Source organism: Rhea pennata, chromosome 6, assembly GCF_028389875.1.
Source record: "Rhea pennata isolate bPtePen1 chromosome 6, bPtePen1.pri, whole genome shotgun sequence".
NCBI lineage: Eukaryota > Metazoa > Chordata > Aves > Rheiformes > Rheidae > Rhea > Rhea pennata.
The window spans coordinates 1,878,300-1,899,973 of record NC_084668.1 but is presented as its reverse complement, the minus strand read 5'-3'; the positions used below and the strand labels follow the sequence as shown (position 1 = coordinate 1,899,973).

General features: G+C 49.4%; 1 protein-coding gene across 5 annotated transcripts in view; it reads left to right on the top strand.

Moving 5' to 3' along the window:
- FMNL2 (formin like 2) overlaps positions 1-21,674 on the top strand; it is a 179,524-nt gene that overhangs the window by 81,557 nt on the left and 76,293 nt on the right. For all 5 annotated transcript variants that reach the window (XM_062578743.1, XM_062578745.1, XM_062578744.1 and 2 more), the window contains exon 2: positions 18,382-18,465. In XM_062578743.1, the coding sequence (XP_062434727.1) occupies positions 18,382-18,465 (84 nt within the window). The remainder of the gene's footprint in view (positions 1-18,381; positions 18,466-21,674) is intronic.

Here is a 21,674-nt window from a genome sequence, read left to right as displayed (position 1 = left end):
TCTCTCTCTCCAGCTCATGCAGAAATGTCGTAAATAGGATAGGCACGAAGGTAGACCCTGAAGTCGGTGTTGTATCTGACAGCAGAGGTGACTGATTAGCCATTTCCTTTATGTTTTAAATGGTGGCAACTAATAGGGTATTTTTTTGACATCTTGACTAATAATTAAGACTTATTGAGCTATGGTTGCAGTGTGTAATATGTATCAGTGTGTCACTTATTCACAGTATATGTTGCATTTCATTAACTGGTTTATGAATGTGAACTGACTCAAAGACAAATTCCTTCAAATCATTATCAAAAATATGTTTTATCAACCTGTCTTCAGACTATATCTCTCCTCTCCGAGGAGGCTTTTGGCATGTTTGCGTAGCACCGGTCTCTGTGTAGCGGTGGGGGAGTAGCAACCAGTTTCAAAGCATTGAAAAGTTTCCTTCCTTTCCTTCCTTCCCCACAAAGACATCTTCTCAGGAGAATTTCTAGGTTGTTTCTTACCTTTCTGGTCGGCCCAGCTAGTACAAATAGCTCCTGTTAATCTTCACTGTGTTGAGGTTGCTAAGGTTAAAATACAGAAATGCATTTCTCTGCAGCGCTTTTGTACAGGAGCAGGTAAAAGTAGATATTACCTTATAAACAATTTCATTTTGGAAATTATCTCAGACATGCACACTGATTTATTCCAAGTTTAAGAAACATGCTATAAACTCATCAGTAAAGTAAGTGGCATGTCTTACTGTGTTTTCACTACATCTCAGAACTGCGTTAGCATGGTGCTCTGAGTAGTTTCAGTATGATTTTTATTTGCATTATGTTTATATATATATGTGTGTGTGTGTGCGCGCGCGTGTGTAAAATTACAGATTTAACTGTCTGACCTGCCAAATTTTGCAACTAAAAATCCTATGTGGTTGAATTTCTTGAATAATTTCCAAGTGTAACAGTATGCATAGATCACTTCATGCCTTTTGGGTCATGGATGTGACAGTTTGCTGCATCCTTTCTGCTTTTGGCTCTTTTGAAATATAACATTAGAAGACTTTAAAGGGTAGAATTTTTGCATGTTTTGCATTCAGAAAGATTTGTCACATGAACGTCTACTCTTGTGAGAACAACATGATGGTTTGTCAGCTCGGAATGGAAATTCGGAGTGGAAATTCAGATTTAATGCTGTAAATCCCCTTGTGGTGCCTAGATGCTGGAGAGAAGCAGCTATGCTCATGTCGCCCATGGGTCTCGCCCCGTGCATGCAGAAGATTGAGGAGATGGATTTTTCTTGAGGTCTCTGAAAAAACGGGTGCTCATCACAGCCAGGGGGCCCTGCCTGTGTCTTGTGGACTTGATCCTACAAGCAGTAATCCTTTATAATTGCTGTGAGCTGCTCACTGGGTCTCCATGTGCACTGCCTACATTATTATTTCTGTACTTGTTCCGTGAACGTAAGAGAACTTGTGCAGCGCCTTCGAAGAAGGATGCCCTTAATTGTGGCTGCATTTGTGAGGGCCATCGGGCATTCATAATTTGAAACCAATTTGAAGACCCTTGAAATTTTGTGTCTCATTCAAAGGGAAACGCGAATGGGAGGAAGAGGATGGTTAAATGTCAAACAGCTCTCGTGATCTGTGCGTGGGGCTCCTGCCTGTGCAAGTGGCTTTGCAGCCTGGTAAATGAGAGGGCAGAATGGGGAAAACAGCTCAGGAGAGGAGCTGAAGCAGCGAGAGCCCTGAGCTCTCGGCCGTGGGGGAGACGGGGCTTCTGCTGGGGCACTTCCCGCCTCCGTTTGAGGGGTGCTGGGACAGCTCTGGCCAGGTGGAAGCCTAGCTAGGCTGCCTGGAAAAATTAGTAACATTTTCTCTTCAGCCATTTTCTGTTTAATTTCCCAATGAAAGTTTCAATAGCTACATGCTCCTTCTAGTTCTCTCTCTGGGCAATGTGAAAGAAGCCAGAGATCCTCACTCGTCGGGAACGAGAGATTCCTCTGTAGACCAGAAAAGAGAATTTACCTATGTACGGGGAAAATTAAAAGTAGGTTCTAAAATCTGCTCTTGCTTACAGGAGCAATGAACACCTGGTCAGTGGGTCTGAGACCACGTCAGGAGCGGAGGATGCTGCTCTGAAGAGCAGAGTTTTGTCTGAAAACTGTCCCTGGACACGGTTTTGTGAATAGGGCTCTTGCCAAAATCAATTGGAGGCATAAATCTGAACCAGGATATAGGCCATGCTTTTTATCCCTGAGTTAGTTTATTTTTTGTGGTTTATTCAGCCCATTAACCCTATTCACATGAAGATTTTTTTTTCAGACACATAGCAATCAGAAAAGCTGTCAGCTTGCTCTGTTCTCTCTGTGTCGCTTCATAACCAGAAAGAAAGTGGCCTAAGTGTGTTTCTTACTTGCTTTTAGTTTTTCGTTTGTTCTCCATTTGAAATGTATATTTGCCAGTCAACTTAAACAGGAAGGGAAACAGGACGAAGGGGCTGCTGCAGACAAGGAGCTCTTTGCTGTGCCCCAGGAGGCCGCGGGCTTGGGGCACCCAAGACCAAGCACCCCTTCTCTCGTGGCAGCGATACGAGAATCACAACCCACAGCGGGTGAGGTGGCGCCGGGCGGCTGGGAGCTCTGGAGACCATGTGGTCCAAACCCCTGGCTCCCGCAGGGTCACCTGGAGCGGGTTGTCCAGGACAGTGTCCAGTTGGGTTGAGTATCTCCAGCGATGGGGCCTCCACAGCCTCTCTGGGCAGTCTGCTCCAATATTTGACCACCTTCACAGAGTAAAGTTTTTTCTCATGTTTATATGGAATTTGTGCCCACCAGGTTTCAGGGGGCCTTTAGGCATGTGTTTGTGTTTTGTTGGTGTTTGGATTTTGTCTTGTATTTTGGGGGGTAAATCAAAATAAATTTTGTGCAAATATCAGTGTGCATTGGCATAAAGAACGCTGAATAAATTACATGTGCTTATACGCATATGTGTGTGTATATGGGGGAGAATGCACATGCATATTTATATACATCTGTTAACATTAGTTCAAGCTTGTTTTTCGTTCGGTAATTCAGAAGCATTGTTGTGCTACTATATAAAGAATTGTAATTATGTAACTGTATTTGTATAATATTTATATTCTTGAAGAGAGAGATTGAGAAAGGGAATGTTTCCTTCTTTGTTTGATATAGACTAGTGTAAAAAACCTTCCTCTGTGTTGTAGAAACAGCTGTAGGGATACCTGGTAGAAGATGGCTACATTTTGCCTTCCTGTTACTGGTGTTCAGTAGAGTTTCAGTACAAGGGCATGGGAAGAAAAAGAATATGCACGTGATAACATAAACTCCATGTTTTTCAGTTTTGTTGTCTAATTTCAAAGTACTTACTCCACCATATTTTTGCGTGGAAGAAGCTTCAGTGAGGTGGGAACATATTTTTGCCTAAAGTCTTTAGCAGAGACTGAGCCAGGCTGAGTGCTAACACCTCTGCGACAGGTGACAAAAGTGACGGCTACAGCACCCGCTGCCCAAGGAGGTGCCGTTTGCCGGGGCTGCCGTAAATGCCGTCGCGAAGAGCTGCCTGGGTGTTTCGGCAGAGACCGGCTTGAGGCGTTTTTGAAAATACAGATTCCAAAAGTTAGAATATTTAAGTACTTCTGAAAATTTATGGATAAGTTGTCATCTGAGCTGCTGCTGGGAATTCAGCTTCACAGCGAGTCTGAATTAAGAGTGTTTCTTCAGGGCAGACTCTTTCAGTATGGCAAGTGGCAGCCGGGTTGCAGATCAGAACGTTTCTGGTGAGTAACTTTGGGCTGAGGGAATTCCCTGCTCTCCCATTCCTCCCCGGAGGACTGTGTTATCTGTCCTGCTGAGAGTTTGGTTTGCCTTCTCACCTATCTCTGCTGGGGAAGCAAGAGAGCTGCCTCACCATGCCTTGATGCAGAGGGTCTGTTGTGCAGGAGAAGCTACACAACCAGTATGAAAACCAGAAGCTTTTGGCTCTTCATTGAGTAGAGCATGACCGTTGTTGCTCATTTCTCTTGTTTTGCCTTGTTTCTTGATAAAGTAATTATTACTTATTATGACACCATTGAAGTCTTATATTGCTAACCTTTGAACCGTGCACTCATTACAAAGAAAATTCATCAGTATGAAGCAGTCCTGATTAGCAATTAAATCACTGTAAAATTGTGGGGTTATGTGATCTCCGTGGGCTTGGAGCTGAGCTGATGTCTCTGCTTTAGGATTATGATTATGTGAATCTGTTGTGACAAGCAGGTTTGCGAAGGGTTTCGTGGTGATAAGGTGAATGCTTTGTCAACGGAAGGGAGCAGCCTCTGCAGCGGTCTCCAGATAGAAGAGACGCGTTCCTGAGGCTGCCTTTTCGGCTTTACAACCCCTCCAGTCTTCAAGTAATGAAATCTTTGCTTTGGGCTGTGCAGCATGTGGTTGTGGACTGCTGGTTCATGGTCTGTACGTGGGCACGGAGCAACAGGAGCGTGTGCGGACACTGCGGCAGCCGGGGGTCCTGGGTGGGAAGGTTGTGGCCGAGAAACTTGGCATCACCGCCTCGTCGTGGTTGTTTTTGCATGAATGCAAGGTAAAGCGTGAAGTAGATCTTCCACCGTGAGGACCCTTCACGGGGGGCAGCATTGGTACCCTGACTAATTTTTTTTTACTCCTTCACATGCAGTAGTAAGTTTATATAAAAAACCGCAGAGCAATTGCTTATTAACAATCTGCCGTGATCGGGCAGAAGCACGTCGGATCACGCGGTCAGGAAATCTGCTCCGTTCGACGGCTTTGGAGGCCAGTGCCGGACACGTGCTCAGCTGCTCCCCGCGGCTCCCTGTGGATTTCTGCTGTGTTGCTCTTACGCTTTTGACCAGTCTGGGAGGCTGGTGGGTGAACGCTTTTTTCAAAATAAGAAAAATGAAAGCTCTGGTGTGGATCGGGACTGGAGGCACGTGCCTGGCGGCACTGCTGAAGCTGGGGCCTAGATCATGCCTGCATTAGGAGAAGACAAACTCTTATGTCATGTTAGCTGATGTCCCAGATTCCCCCCGCCTGTGTCTGAGCTTGCCGATTAGCGAGCACGCAGCAAGCATGCAGCGACCTGCGTGAGCACGGCAAGCAGCCCCGCGCTGCGCTCAGCAGGATCTTACCTCGAGTCATTTGTCCTACCTAATATGTTTATGAGGAGAGAGGACTTTTTCTAACAAAGAAGCGCTCATGGATAATTTGTGATCTTAGCTGCTTTTCAACTTCCAGTTAGAAGAAATTTCTTTAGCTACTTTTTAAATTCTTTTGTGGAGAGCTTGCAGCTTTCCCCAGGCGGTGTCGGGTTTGCGAATCCCCCGTGAAGCCCGCGACGGGGTCCGCGCTGCGTGCCGTGCGGGGAGGCTTTCGCGGGCGCGGAGGAGTTGCGGCCCTCGGCGGAGGTGGTGCGTCGCGCCTGGGCACCTGCCCTGCGGAGCTGGCTCGGCCCGGGGGCGCGCGAGGGTGGCGGCGTCCTCGCGTCACTGCTGCGGCGAACTTCGGCGCTGCCGGAGCCTCCCGCCGGCGGCGGCCGCGTGCCGTGCCGGGGGGGGTGGAGAGCGGAGCCGGCGCGCGGAGCTGCCCCCGGCCCTCGCTGTGCACGGTGCCCCCCAGACAGCGGCGCCTGTTCTCTGCCGGGTGTTTGGGGGCCCGGCCTCCTCCTGCTGAAGTCCGTGGCGTGTTACACTGCACCAGTTCATTTCGGAAATGAGCTTTACGCCCCTGGAGGCACCGTGGCCTTGGAGCTCGCTGCTCTTTGCAGGAGACTCTGCAGTCTTCCTGCGTGCGTGGGTGGAAGGTGGGTTTTGGCAGACACTGATGGCTGCCGCTGCCCTTTATTTTAATATTTCTTTTGAACAGAATGATTGCTAAGCATGAATTTTTACACGGGTAGCTCACCAATATTATCTCCTATTCCCATGAAGTTTGTAGTGAATAGCGGTACAAGGGGATGGGAATCCCCTGGTTCATAGTAAAGCTTCTTTGCGATAAGCACTTGATAAAGGTTTACGAAAACAGCTAGAACTGATCAGCATATTTAGAATAAAAATGTCCTTGTGGTAATGATCAGACTTTACCCTTTGGTTTTGTACCGTTAAGCGCTAGCAGAGGGTCAGAAAAGGTGTAAAAGCAGCTGAATTGAGGAGGCAAATTCCCCTGCAACAGCACATCCAGCGATGCGTGACTGCGGTGCGAATAAAATGCTTTAAAATCTCATCTGTATGGCTTCCACCGTTTCACTGCCACCCCGTGTGCTCAGCTAAATACTGTCTTTTTCCCAAACATCCCGCCCCGCTGTGAGCTGCTTCACGTGCCTCTGCCTGCACGTCCTCGATGTTTCAGTTGGGTATCTGAGCAGATTCCCAGTTCTTCTGTGCGTGCAGAACCCTCTTCTCGTCGTCGCGAGTGCGTCGACCGAAGCCCCAGCGTGCCGCCGGGAAGGAGAAGGGGAAGGGGAAGGGGAAGGGGAAGGGGAAGGGGAAGGGGAATGGGAAGGGGAGGCCCTGGCGCCGGGCTGGGCCGGGCACCCGGCTCGCCACCGCCGCCGCGTCCCTGCGGCACAGCCCCAGCTCTCTGCGAAGGCAGCCTATTTAGCACATCTATTTTGGTTCTCTGATGCTTACTAAAATGACTTTAATTTTGGATTCTGTGGTTCGCCTTATCGGTAGAGAGTGTATTTGACTGCTTTAGTAAAGCTGCAGGGTTGGCTTGCAGTAATCTTCAGGGTGGGTGAGTCAGCAGCTGAATTCAGAACGAAGCTGAGCTTTGAAGCTTTTGTAGCATGAAGCTATTTTTCAGTGGTGAATTAATGAGGTTTCAGCTTTTCCAAAATCTGAAATGTATTAGGCTGAGTCTGAGCTTCTGAATGGAATAAACAGCTCCGTGGTAGGAGCAATTATCATTCACCACCAAAACATTCAAGATATTTCGCAGAAGAAACTTCAGAGAGCAAACGTCGGGGGCGTCCTTGCTCCCCGCCGGAGCAGAGCCGGCGTACGCGTGCTGGCAGCTCCGCGCGCGCTGCGCCTGGGACGCCCTTCCCCGCAGCGGACCCCGCGGCCGTGGCGGAGGAGGGCTGGCAGCGGCGCGGCAGGGGGAGCAGCCGCCCGGGGCCCAGCAGGCTGCCGGCGCTCTTCCCCGTCCCTCGGCGGGTGCTCGGCCCAAGGTACCAGCCCTGGCGCAGCCTCGGGCCTCGAGCTCCCCTGCGAGCGTCCTCTGGACGCCGCCAACACCGTGGCCCGCAGATCCCGCCGCGTCCGAGGGTCCGCCTGTGCCGCCTGCGGTCCTTCCCTGCAGAACGCCAGCGTGCCTTTGGGAAGGGAAAGCGCTCGTACGACGGGAGCGTCAGTACTTTTAGATCGAAGACTAGTTAAAAACAAGAAGGGAGATGGAGGATTAGAACAATAAGTACATTTAATTTTAGCCTAGCAAGGGTTTTGCGTAAAGTCAACAAACTTTGCAAGTGCTTCACTCGCCTCAAGCTTTTCTAAATAAACACACCGTAGCAGGACTGAAAAGTTAAGTAGTGCAGAAAATTGCAAAAAGTTAAATTTTAATATCATACAAGAATTCGCAGGCTTATTTTAGTGGCCAGGTGCTGGAATTAAATTTTAATGCTGCACGGAAGTATCCAGGGTCGTTGTAGTAGGCAGCTCTTGAAGCTGACAATAGGCTTTTTCCCTCTGTTCCCGGAGCAGAAATGGTCGGAGAGAGGGGCAGAGCTAGGGATGGGATAAAGCGGGACTTCGCCTCCCGGGCAAGCCGTCACCTCGGCGTGCTTCGGGAGAGCTGGAGCTATCGCTCTCCGATGGCAGAAGGGAAGCGGGTTTGGGGTCTGTATTTAGCTTTTACGTTTTTGCACCCAAAACTAAACGGCGGAGCCGGCCGCGAGCCTCCGGAGGCCGCAGCAAGGCGGCGGGTGGGCCGGGTGCGAACGAGCAGCGGCGCCCCGCGGCCTGAGAGCGCGCGGGCGGCACGGGGCGTCCTGCCTGCGCCACCCGAAGCGTCCCGCCTGCGACGCTGGGAACTGGTTTCTTCTTGCGCCGACTAAATTTGGAAAACGTTAAGGAACATTTACAAATTTGAAAAGTTCTGTATGCCTGACAATGACGAGTGACAGGGTGAATATATTTATGAATATACATGAGCAGATCTGAACTGCTTGTTATGTTGCTTTCCATTCCCTTTTTATTATTTTTGGAATTTGGTTACTTTCTGATACTAGTTTCTGGGGAGACTTAGGCACCTCACAATGCCAAAAAATAAACCTGGATCCACTAAAGAGTCTGTATTTTGTTCTCAGGCTTTCACTAGCCAGGAAAGAGGCCTGTTATTTTTCAATTTTACGAAGTTGGGAGGCATGGGTTTGACTTATGAACCAATTTTGGATTTACTTTGTCAGAACTCACTAGATATTAATAAAGATCTAAAATAATTCAGGCTGTGCCTTAACATAATCCCAACTGTAATGCAGAAAAAATTAAGAATTTTGCACATCATTGTGGAAACAGTGGAGAAAAAGACTGAGGATCTGGAGATAAAATTCAATAGATATGACTGTGAAGAAACTCTCCAAGGAATTGAGAAGTTAAAGGGATGGGCTGGAGAATAAGCTCAGACTAGGAAATTCCAGGTGAGGATAGGGGGTCCTTGAAGTCTGCAATCGCTGGAGTAACGAACAAAGCTTTGATGTTGGTATGTGAACCTGAATCTAATTTACAAGGGCCAAGAATATTTGTTTTAAATGTATCAAAGCGCTGATCTTTTTCAACAATATTAACAGGAAGCCAAAAGCTACAAAGGTTTCTTTCTCTCTCATTAGTGCTAGTGCAGATCGGGAGTAATCCCAATCAGAGGAAATGCAGGAGGAGGAAGCGCCCTGGGAGCTACGTCTCAGGAATATAAGCTGCTCTGCCGCGTCTCGGTGAGGAGCTAAGAGCAGTCGCGGTCTCTTCTGGGGAGCAGGAGCGTTCCCTGCCGCAGCTGCAGGCCCGCCTGGCCCGGCCGTCGTGGAGCCGTGTCCGTGGGGTGAGCGCGCCCTCGTTCAACTTCAGTTTAATTCCGCCCGTTCCAGCGCGGGGATTAGCCAGGGCCGCCCGTCCTCCGCGGCGCGGGTTTGCGAGCAGGCCGGGCTGCTGTGCCCGCCGGTGCTGCTGCTGCAGCCGCGGGGCGAAGCCTCTCGCGGAGGCTCCCGTTGTCTGTTCCGAGTGTGGCTGAAGCGCTCCGGCAGTCCCTTCCGTGCGGAAGGTGATGGCCGTAGCAGGGTTCATCTCTCACGGTGTGGCACGTGGCAGCACCAACGTTGGTGGAGTCGCGGCTGGCATGGAGAGGCGCCACGGGATCGGCGTGCTGGGGTTAGCGCGGGGCCCGCAGCGGCTTGGGCGTTACGAGAGTGGGGGAGTTTGCAGTCAGGTACGACCTGCGATCGTACGTCTTGGTAGTGCGTGCTCTTCCCGGCTTTTCCTCACGTCTAAAGTCTGTCGTTTGGCTCTTTTTCGTCTTCCCTTGAACCTCCTGGGTGAGGTGAATTCACGAGGAGTGAATTTTTCTGAGACTGGCAAAAACATCTCTTATTTTAGAGGTAAATATGCTCTGACTAGCTTACAAAAGCATGTAGGACCATTCGTGGGAACAAATGGATTAGGAGGACTCCGTCGTCTTTGTTGATGACACATCAATGTCATGATTCATAAATAAAAAGGGATTTAGACCTAAAGATGATACGATTAATAAGAAAGAGCAAGAGCCTGCTGCTGTTCATTGGCAGCGCTCGTGCTCCTGAGTTAGTGAAGTTGCTGTTCCACCTGTTTCCCTCGCGCAGGCAGGGACGCGTGGCGGCGGCTGCCCTCAGAAGGGGCACGGTTTGTCCAATGCTCGCTGTGGCTTCTTCTCCGCGTCCCGCTGACCACGTGTTCCTATGGCGTTTGGAGGTGATCCTCTTGTAAGGCCTTCTCATTCTTAAATAAACCGTGCTTCTTTGCTCCTGGAGAAGACGAGCCAACCTTCACGAGCAGCAGAAGAGAGCAGTGTTCCTGGGCCCTGGGAGACTGCCACGGGCGCTTGCACGTCCGTGGGCCTCTGCCTCGGTGAACGCGGTTTGAAGGCACACTGTCTGGCTCCGTAGGTGTTGGAGTGTTTTTCTGCTTGAGCAGGTCTAGATAGCAAGCTATTTTAGGAAAACCTGCTCCTGGATTTCCACTCTAGCAGGCAGCTTTTCCTTTGGGAATTTCACAGGCTGGAAAACCAGCAGGATTACCAGAGGGAGGTATTTAGCAGTTAGCCGCCGCTGGCTTCCTCGGAAGCGCTTCCTCTGCTCGTCCCCGGCGAGGTCTGGCCCCGGCCGATGCACTTGGGGTCGTTGTGCCTTGTGGCCCGGGACCGAGAGCAAGGCTGGGCGCCACGGAGGGCCTGAGCGAGCCGAGGGTCTGCCGGGGCCGGCAGCGTCTGCGAGCGGGAGGGACGGACAGGCTTCTGGGCGCCCCAGTGCCCTTTCAGGCCTGAAACTGGTCCAATGTGAGATTTGCAGAAAACTTACGTCCTCAAAGCTAGTTTTTCTGAACATTTTGCTCAAATACAAGTCTTACCTCTCCTTGCAAGTGCTGCCTTGCTCTTCTCCTTAAGCTGTCCCAGATGCAACAGCGCGTCAGCTACAAAACTAACTAGTTTAGATAATGGAGGAATTTGCCTGTTCTCTGCTTTCAGTTGACAGTTCCTGCGTCCGAACAGTGGTCGCATCCGGGAGTGTCCGGTTTGGAGCCAAGGCGAAGGGCGAATGCAGCGGCGCTGCTGCTGGGCTCCTGCGGATCGGTCACCCAAAGGGGTTCTAGTCCCAAAGGGGGAATGGAGACTGTGCTGTTTTTGTCATAAATTCATGTATTTTGTCCCTTCAGAATCGTGTTTGGGATTTGGAAAATTAATTTTCTACAGAGATTTCTGAGGGGCAAAAGGTGAGAAAGAAACCCAACTGCTTGCATCAGACAGCAGGGACTTTATTCTGCTCTGAGCAGGAGAGCTGAGTGAAGTCCCTTGGTTTACTGTGTGTTGCAGGGGAGCATGGTTTTCAGCAATGAAGCTTTATTTACAGTAGCTTTTTAATTTTCTAAGGGTTGGCCCTTAAAACGTGAGGTTGAGATGCTGCCACTGTTTTTTTGGCTTTCTCCCAGAGGCTTGTAGGCTTCCTGGAGAAAGATAGCACTGCTGCGTAGGAAATAGCAAGGGTTTGTGTGCAGAAGCCTCTGCGTGGGTGCGCTGAGTTCGTCCCGCTCAGCTCGGGCGCGTGTCCCCAGCCTGGTGAGCAGCACGGACGTCGCACGGGAGGAGCACGCACGGCCGAGGCCCGTGCTCGGAGCTGGAGGATGCACGCTCGAGGGCCTGTTTCCTAGAAATCTGCAGTCAGAAAATGCAGTAGTGCTCTTCCTTTGGAACAGGCCTTGTTTTTTGTCCTCGGTGGCAGTTACTTCCTGTTGCTCCCGAGTGGCTCGCTTTGTTTCAATATTAAACATGCAGCTTTACCTCTAAGGGAGAGAGAAGAGCAACCGGCGCTTTGCGGCAGCTGTCTTTTAATTCATAAAAAGCACAGGCACGGAGGCAGGGCAAAACCGGGCTCACGAAAGACCGGCGACGTACCCGTGCGGACAGCGAGGAACGACGCTTGCTGCTTTCCGTGCCCCTGGAAGGCGTGAAGGGCGGGAGTCGCAGGCTGACCGCGGAGCTAGCACGCCCCGCGTTTGCTGCGGAGGGGCTCCCGGGGAGCTGCTTCCAGGAGCGCGCTCCGTGCGGGGGGCTCGCTGGGAGCCAGGCTCGCGCAGGCGGCCTCAGGGGAAGGCACGGCGCGGCGTCCTTCCCTCGGCCGTCCCGAACGGCGCGCAGCCGGGCGCCAGCACGGCTCCGGAGCTGGGGGCGCGCGGGAGCCGGGTGTCTGCGCGCTGCTAGCGGTGGGAAGCGCGGGGCGGCCGCCGGCGAGGAGCTCGGGCAGTGCTACGGCCGGGGCCGCCCGGGCGCCCGCGCCTGCCCCGTGCCAGGGAGGGCTTGAACAGCGCGCCGAGCGCGCGGGGCTGCGACGAGGCGGGGGCGCGTTTTCCTGGCCTGGGCTGCCTCGCTTAGCTCTCGCGGTCATGCTGAGACAGATGAAGTCATCAGGAAGCGGTCAAAGGCTGAAGTGCGCTTGGGTGGAATGAGGCTAGATCACGACAAGCCTCAGTATGCAGCGCAGTTACCGAATCATCTGGCCGCGCGTTTCGGAGATGCTATGGAAGGTGCCAATTTGGATGTAGCTGAGTTTTGTTTAATAGGTTAAAAAATATATATTTCCTTGATGCACTTTTGATTTTATTTTTAACTCTCAAGCAATTTAATATTTTGTAAGTCTGCTAGTATTTCACCCAGTTTTCCATCTGCTACTGTGATTAATTTAAATTCTAGCTTTATAATGCCAACCCAGAGCAAAATAAATGGAAACCTTACCTATATTATTTGGCACAAAGCAGGAGACATGAATAACTTTGGAATTTGTGGGGAAAAAGAGAAGTTATGTATTTTTGGAGCCAAAATATGATTGGAAACTGGCCCTTGTAGACTGCACTATGCAGTGAGGGATCTCACTGCAGTGATTGCGGAGGGTGACGTTCCCGAGGCCTGTTCGTAGGTGTTCCTGAGGAATCAGAAGCCTCACTCAGAGTTCCTAACGCTACAGGCTGGGCTGATTCCCTCTTGCCTTTTCAGACACTGCGGTAGAGTTCTTTGTCAGAAGTTATTTTTCTTTTCAGTTCTAGAAACACTGTGATATAAGGGAAATATTAGAAGTGATGAAGAAGGGATTAATTTCCTAAAGAGGTGAGCCTTTCGGAGAGAAGAATGGAGAACAGAGCCTGTGCTCCTCAGAGGTCGAGGTACCTGATCAGCACCAGCTGGTTTTCGGGTGGTGCTCTGAGATCTGGGTTCTTCTTCCCTAAGGAGTGAAATAGGAGTGCAGGAGTGTGTAGTGACCAAAAGCTCACGTAGAGCCTGCTGAAGCCCTGTTACACCATGGCCGCTCCACAGCCCAGGCCGTTGGGGCGGGCAGGTCTCTCTTCTCCAGCACCCGGCAGTGGGTGGCTCTTACAACCTCTTAGAGTTCCTCACGTTTTGTCAGTGCAGGCTGGTGTGGTGATGCCGGAAGGATGAAAGCAGTTACCTGCCCTTGCTGGTATGAGCCCCGTTGCTGTGCACAATCAGTAGCCTTGCAAGGCAGTTCAAAGAGGAGTGAGCGCAGCACCAGTCCAAGTTGCTAGCAGTCTGCACTGGTGTAAAGGAGGCAAGGGATTTATACCATAGTCCCACGCAATGTTTCTCTGGGACCAAGTCTGAAAAGCATCTTTTATGGTTGGTCCCTCAACTCTATGCACGAGTGCTCATTCCTGCCACGGCGCTGCCCTGTGACTCTGTCAGTTTGCGCCACCATGCACATCCTCTTATTGGACTCACGGAACTGACTTGATTTAAAAAGAGCTTGCCAAAAAATGGCTATTTTTAGTCCTGATCCCATTCACTATGAGCTATACGTGCGTTTGCTCTGGGTCTCCTGGGGGAGGGAGAATATGGAGCAGCAGCACTGCAGCTGACGTTGCCACTAGGAGAATGGTCTTTTATGGCCCCAAGTAAGATCATCGTAGAAGATGGATGTCAGGGATGCTGTGGGTGCAATCCCTGCTCCTACGCTGACCAAAGCGTGCACTGCTGGCAAGGGGGGCGGCCCTGCCCGGCCTCCAGCCGCACGAGGGCCGGTGGTGACGTGGGAGACCGCAAGGGAAGCCCCGGCAGGGGCAGAGGCAGAAAAGCACCGTGTGGGACCATCCCTTCAAGCAGGAGCAGGGATGTAGAGTTAACATTAGATTTTATCACGAGTAGAATACTTACACTACCAAAACCTGTTAAAGCATCAACTCTAATTAGAGTAAGGATAGAAGGAGAGATCGTAGATCATGTACTTCAACTGAAAAATGCTGGTATGTGTGAAACCTAAAGGCATAAGACCTGGAAGCAGCTAGGAGACATTTGTGAGTCATTTCATTGATCCACAGAAAACAAAAAAATACAGGCTCGTAATATATTTGGTTAGTCATGACACAGCAGATACTACTGCAACAAGTAAGGTCAAGCCAAACCAATTTAGTAGCCTCCTTTGCCATCATTACTGACCTAACAGCTAAAGACTGTGCAATTAGATACAGCACAGATACTTAGATTTCAGAAAGACGTTGGATAGAGTGCCATACATAAACATGCAGAAAATATTTTGCTTTTCATTTAAATAAAAGTATCATGGTTTAGAAATCAGTTTTCTAACAGCGAACAGTCATTAGTAGTAAGACCAGCTGAGCAACAGGATTAGATCAGATTTGAAAAAAGGTATGACCTACTCATGCATTATTTTATACAAAGAAGTGAGGTTTATTTAATACAGCCATTGACAGTTTTGCTGAAGGTGTACATTGATCAGGGTGAAATGTGCTGATGCTACCTGCTTTGAGGTTGCTGGAGAGCAGAGTCAAGCAGCAAAGAGCTCAGGGGAGATTGGTGCACTGTTCAGCCCAGGTCAGGTTTATCAGATGCTTCATATGGAGAGTGGACAGCGCAGAGATCAGCCTACTTGAAAAGCAGGGAGTGTCAGGTTGTGAGTGAAGATGTCTGGTGATAATTTCCAGTAAATGAGTGCAATCTGATCCATGTTTTAGAAAAAACAGTTACCTTCAAACTGATTTATGTGTAAAGCATGAAAGTTAGTGTCAAACTGTGACTCTGACAGTGTAAAAACCTCTGGTCCAAGCGTGAGCCCTCCTTACTGCGTGAGTGGTGGGTACAGAGGTACAGCAGAAAACAGGAAATGTTTTCTCCTTTCTGGTTACCTCCGAAAAGGTGAAGTTAGCAGGAAGGTCAGAGGAAGGGGATTCGAGCTGCTGCTGGAGAGATGTCCCCAGTCCTCTGCCTCATCTCAGGGTCCTGCCCACCGCGGGCCCATGGTTTGGCACAGAGTATATTGCAGGTAAACAGAAAGCTCTTCTGCAGCTTAGTAGATGTGTAGGTCTGAAACAGGTTTGCATCCTCAGAGATAAGAAATGGTACTTGAAAAAGCCCCAGGAAAAATACCAAAAAGTACATTAAAATGATATGCAGAATGAAGAACTGATAAGGTAGATAGTGAGAGACTGCCAGAGGAATCGAGGGCAGATATGATCACAGCCTGTAAATACTGTCAGCATGACAGCATAGATGAGCAAAATGAGGAGTATTTGTTATCTGATGGAAAATAAGCTTCAAGAAAGAGTGGCAATCCCAACAAGAGAGTGGGGGAATTTATCTCCAGGAGTGGGGATGCTCAGGATGGAGGTAGATAAGCTCCTGCAGGAGGATAGCAGATGCGTTTCCAAAATGCAGAAGGTGGGATTAGGTAGACCCCTGTGTTCTCCTGCTGCCTGCATGGTTTGGGTCTGTGCAGGCCCCAGGGTGGATCTGAACCAGAGGTGCCTGCTGCCTGTTTGCAGTGTTCCCAGCAAGACGAGAAACTTGCTGTCACTCCGAAGATTTCGAAAGAAGGTGTTCAGGACGTGAGTCACCGTTCCTGTGCATGCGCCTCTGCTTCCAGGGCAGGCGCTGGCGGGGCCAGAGCAAGGGCCTTGCGGAGGAGGCAGGTGAGGTCCCGCTGGCACCGCGCAGAGCCCGCGCGCGTGGTGCCGTTTCCTCACGCAGGGCCGTGCTGCGTGGCGCTCGCTCTGCCCGCGCATCGCCGCGCTGGGGCTCGCGGTGTGCAGGGAGGCCAGGTGGCTGCAGCAGCCGCCGCTCCCGCATCCTCCGCCCTGTCTCCTCGCAGCTATCGCTGCCCGCGAGGCAGGAACGTCTGAGCGGCTCGTGAATCGCCCCCTGCGCCGTCGTGGTTGCTCGCCCAGGCTGTTGAAGTAAGCTGGTGGAAGCTGAAACCTGAATCTGTGACCATCTGGGAGCTGAGTCGAGCCGCTGGGATCTGCTGCCTGCCGGGCGGCAGCAGATCCCCAGACAGGGGAGAGGCAGGGTGAAGGCAGCCTCGGCCCGCCGACAGCACAGCTGCGCAGCGCGAGCATGTGGTTTATCACAGCACCCGAGGCTTGAAAGCCGTAACGAAACGGGAGGCAACAGAGTTCCGTGTGATACCTAAGCACTGAAACGCAAATAGCAAAAACCTTTCGTTGTGATCAGGACGTGGCGCTAAATCAGCCAAAAACAGTCTCAGAAAATGTCACCGTTGACCGACAGGCAGGCCTTTGCCAGTTAAACTCTCTGGGCTCTGATTGAAAGCCCATCACCACGCCAAGGTCGCCTCCAAGGGTAGCTCGGCTGCTCTTCGTCCCCTGAGCATGCCAGGTACCGTATGCACCTTCGTGATGGCACAGCGATGGCTCCTAGTGCCTGCAGTCTGCATTTGGAGGTTAGTACTTGGTGTCAGAGCCCAAATCAGTGTATCGATTGCGTAAATGCCTCTCCCCTAGCAGGAAAGCTGCAGTTTAACGTTTAGCTGTAAGTACAATTGACAGACTGCATCTGTGATACTGTATTTTTAAAACACCACTTCCTAATGCATGATGATTTATCATATGCTTTGATATTGTTGAGCTATCACTCCAGCACGCGCACAGATGTACGCAATATTTCTTGTACGTCTACTTGTGGCTATTACAGTCGCATCAGGACCTTAGCGCTCAATCAGCCATTGCTGGGGCTTATTTAAGTTTGGATTTGATAGTGTGCTATTAGTTATGGGATTATTAATGTCCCATTAGCTTGTGGCATATTCTCTAAAGCTGCCCAGATAGCCTGGGCTGACCTTAACAGATACTTGTTTGTGCTCACAGCAGCTTGGACAGCGTGCATCCCTCCTCCGTCCTCCCCGGGCACAAGGCTCCTGCGAGGGAACCGGAAACCTGAGCCTGGAGCTCAGGTTGGCTGTGCGAGTCCCGCTATGGGCAGAGCAGGGATCCCAGGGTGTTTCTAGGACTCTCGATGACAGGTTTGTCTTGAGAAGTCTCTAAAACGGCCTCTTACATGGGCTGTGAAGTTGCATCGTTCTGGAGCAGAATATTTTGATACCTAAGTGCCAGTTTACTGATTACCGCTTCACCGCTTGATTATTTACCAGCCTTTGGTTCTGGCCTGTCTTCGTGCCTGTGAGCTGCCTGGCCTGCCGTAGCCTTTTGGAGATTAAATGAGGAAACATGCTGATTGCCAGCACTGGGGATGTGCGTGGCCCTGCCCTGGCCTGGCTGACAGCGTGGGGGTGCTCCAGTGCCTGGCTGATGCTTTACTTGGTTCCCAAAAGGAATCATGCAGGGAAAACCAGCTGTTTTTGCTTCTGGAGTGTTAATTCAGGATTAAGCCCGTGGAAGAGAATGTGAGCTAGAGCCTGAGATTCTTAATGACTGCTGCGTTCAGGCACTTCGCCTGGCTGTGCTTTGGCTGACCGAAAGGGAGCTCCCTGAGAGCGGGCACATTGGCCAGGCTCTTGCAGGAGTCCTGCGTTCTCCTTAAGTGTAAATAGAACAATTATGCAGCATATTTAGAGACACAGCTCTTGGAAAAGCTGTTTGTGAATAAGCATCCAGTCTGTGCTGTTCTCCTCTCAGACAAACACTCCTGGAACGGGTACCTTATTTGACATCAAAGGAGAGATAGCAAATGATAGGCATCATCTAATGGATGCCTCTCCTGTATGTTCTCATTCTTTGTTGTAGCTTGTCAGTCAGAGCTTCTAGATCATGATTTCTGTGTGTATGATGGGCACAGTATCACGATGGGCAGCAATCCTACCTCCAGCAAGTGTACAATCCAGATAAGCTTGCATGTGGTGACATTTGAAAACTGAAGAGTGTCCTGCTGTTAAAATAAAATAAAATGACATTTCAAGATCTTGCATTTAAAAAATAGCCTTGTGAAATCTCCCAGTGTGCAGCTGAATTCTGCATTTTTCTTTATTAGTACACCTAAGTGAAGAGGACAGTGAAGAGGAAGAGAGGAAGTTGTGTGAGAGTTGTGATGCACTGCACAGAGGCAGGAGTGATGGGGCTGGAGTGGGGAGGTGGCCGCTTTGTGGCAGCCACCACTGCTCACCTCCTCCTCCTCCTCAGCATGGCCCAGCACCAGGAGAGGTATTGGTGAGCCCTGCGCGTTGCTGCTTTGTGATTCCCTGGCACTTTTGGGGCCAAAGATGACATTTGGAGGGAATATTTCAGAATAACTCTGTCAACAGGAATTCGCATAAAACAATTAAAAAAACCACAGCCATGTTGTGTTGGTTTGCTCATGTCTGACTCCTTCTGAAATTAAGCCCTTTGTGGTCCCTCATGTTTGTTTTCTCTTTCTCCACAGAATGCGATGAACTTGCCGCCTGACAAAGCCAGGTTATTGAGGCAGTATGACAACGAGAAGAAGTGGGAGCTCATCTGTGATCAGGTAAGGGGCAGCTGGGAAAGCTTTTCGCAGACATCCTGGTAAGAGCACAGACTTGGTTTTGTTGGTACTGTCCCAAGGCTTGAAAAGGACAACTGTTCAAATAGTTTTAAACATCCATTTCTTTGGCCTCATGATCCGTTATTTGTAACATCTCTAGAAGCCTTGTAACAATACTTCCCTTTTTCTCTATAGAATGATATTTCTTTCCCATCTGATTTCATTGTCCCCTCTCTGCCTATTTTCTCTGTGTGATGAACGTTGCTTATTTTGTGTGGCATAGACTTGAGGAGAATGACCTTTGTCCACCTCTCGGTAAGTGTTTTGGGTTCAGTCTGTCCTGACCTGCATAATATGAATAAATGGTCATGATCCAGTTAGTATTTGGCTTTTCATATCACAAGCCACTATCACAGTTGGCATTAACTGTCCCCTTCCGTGCAACATGAGTGGTTGCGCAGCTTGAACTACCTCTTCATCTCCAGAGACTGAACAGCAACCTTCAGCAGCACCATAGGCTGAGACATCTTTTGTGTGTAAGCTCGGCTTACTCTGTGGAGTACAGACCTGGCAATAGTAACAACAGGTTGCCTCTGCCGTGACAAATGAGCAGAAACTACAACATTTAGAGGAAGTGAAGCATGCAGAAGTTAAGAAGCGTAGTTGTGAGCCAACATCAAAATCAAGTTCTAGCATAAACTTTAAAAGTAATTGCTAGGGAAAATAATTGATCCAGGACTAGAAGGAGAGGGTGTTTCTTTGAAATGCAAAAACAGAGGGACCAGGATGTCAGTTTGGCAGAAGGTACAGTCATGCTATGAGGTCAGGAACATCATAATAAATAGGTTTGTGGGACTTTTCCTGCTTACCCATTACGGGAGTTGAGCTTATTATGAAATCCAATTACCTTTAAGTAAAGTTGAATACAGAATTACCTACTTCTCTCCAGGGAGTTTTCTGTGCAGAAGACTTAAAGCATTGCACTATTTAAAGTTTCAGTAGCGATCTGGAGCAAATTGCTTAATCTATTGTGAATTATTTGTTTCTTCAGGGATGTTAGATTAGAGCACACACATTCAAAATGTGAACATTTAAGAAGTGTGAGCTCTGTGCATGAGTTATATGCTCTCAGTTTGCACTGTTTTGGCAATAGGGCAGGCAGAATTAGTTGCATCATAGCCTTGATGTGCTCACTCACACCTGAGAGCTGATCCACCCTTTGCAACATGCAGCTGCTGCTGATTCATCTCAGCCCTAAACTCTACAGCAAGATAAGAGACGGACAGGTGGAAATACACAGTGAGGAAAATTTGCAACCTGGAGTAACTGCGTATCTTTATAGCTCCTTTTACAACATACTGAGCCCATCCCAGCGTTAAGATGAATCCACTTCCCATTGCTTTGAGAGGGGGTAAGCAGAGAAGAAACTGCATTGGATTGCTCTAACTGGCACTGCAGAGTCTAATCCAGCAAAAGGCCCCCAAAAGTAGGGAGCTGACAGCATGCCACCCTTTCTATGCTCCAGCCATCGGAGGGGACACGCTTTGGGAGCCAAGGAACTGCATGTCTGTTATCTATGAGAACTTCCTGGCCACCCTGACGTCCCTTGTGACTGTTTGCCAGCCTCTGTAAATTAAACAGCATGGAGCAGGTGTCTGTAAAAGCACCATAATACAGCATATGGTGTGTGAAATATTTATATCTGTCCACATAATTATGGCACATGGCTAAAAATACTTCCATGAATAAATTTTGTACAGCATGGATATTTTAATGTGGAAGCAGAATTTGAACTGCTATTTTGTATTGGAATCACCCATTACACCATTTTTCATCCTTTTTTGCTTATTGAAGGAGAGAGGATGTAAATTAATGAAATTGCTGGAAGAAATTAACTCTTATTCTACATAGTCCTGTGCCCAGTTTCAGCATGTCTGAAAAAGAAAAGGGTGCAAATAAAGAAATTGCTCTTAAATAATATTTTCTAAATAGCTTGTGAAACAGGTCCTCGTCATTTGTCTGTGAAATATTTTGAGAACTAATTGCTGGGACATTAAAGTGTTAGGGGCATTCATTAGGGCATCACAGGGTTTGGTCCACGAAAGAAACTCTTGATTTATAGAAGATTAACAGAAGTGGAGAACTACTGATCTCATGCTTAATATAATAATAATAATAATCTCAAATCTTCCTTGAGTAGGATTATGCACTTTCTGCTGAAGCCTGGTGAGGATTGCTGGGCTGGTTGTAGAGGACTCATCTGGTGTGGTCTGTAAACCTTTTGAGCCTTCTAAGCTTTTTTGCTGGTATTGTAAAAGCTGCTCCTGACCTCTGGTTTAGCAAGCAAGGAATAAATTTATGGAAGATAGGAAGAGCAAAACTAATATTCCTGCTTCTGCTCATGTATTGTAATGGTCATAATAGTCACTGAGTTAAGGTAGGAGATGGTCAATCTTGGACCCAGATAAATCTAGCTGAACAAAAGCAGACTGGAGCTTTAGGCAGGGCTGTGACCCAGTGGCAGGGTGAACAAGGAGATGTTAGTTCCTGGTGTGGTTGTATGTGGGCTGGCACGGAGGGCAGGAGGGGCTGGGCTGGTGGTTGTGGTTCTGGAGGAGAAGGTGGGGTATGGGTAGAGCTCCTGTCCTGCCCCTCAGCCCTGCTCCTGGTTCAGAGGACATGCTGTGACAGGCTTAGAGTCTAGCTCTGTTCCAGCCCAGCCAGTGGTTTCAGGATTTATGTGGAGAGGAGAGCTCTGAGGACCCGTCTTTGAGAGCTGTGGCTCTCCCCAGAGCATAGCCCTAGAGGAGCAGCCTGGGGATTCGTTAGGGAAATGCTCATCCCTATGGCTGATTGCAAGCGCTCCAGCCTGGAAGGGATTGCATGGGAGATCAGCTGGGGAAGGTGAGTGTTGGGAATGAGCCAAGCAGAGAAGATGATAAAATTTCCTGACATAATGAGGCAGCCTTTCGGGTTACTGCCTTCCTGGAGAGTTATGTTCGGTGGCAGGCCGGAGTTTTGTTCTAACCTTGGGGAGTGAGGTATTACAAAGGGGACAGAGATGGGGAGGGAGAGGGTGGGATCATCTCACAAAGTTCTTCAATGCCCTCTAATGGCAAATTGTGGCAGGGCGCAGCATGGCAGGGGCAGAGACCGTGTCCTCGCCATAGGAGATGCTGAAGATGTGTGGCAAATAACAAATTAAGAGACCT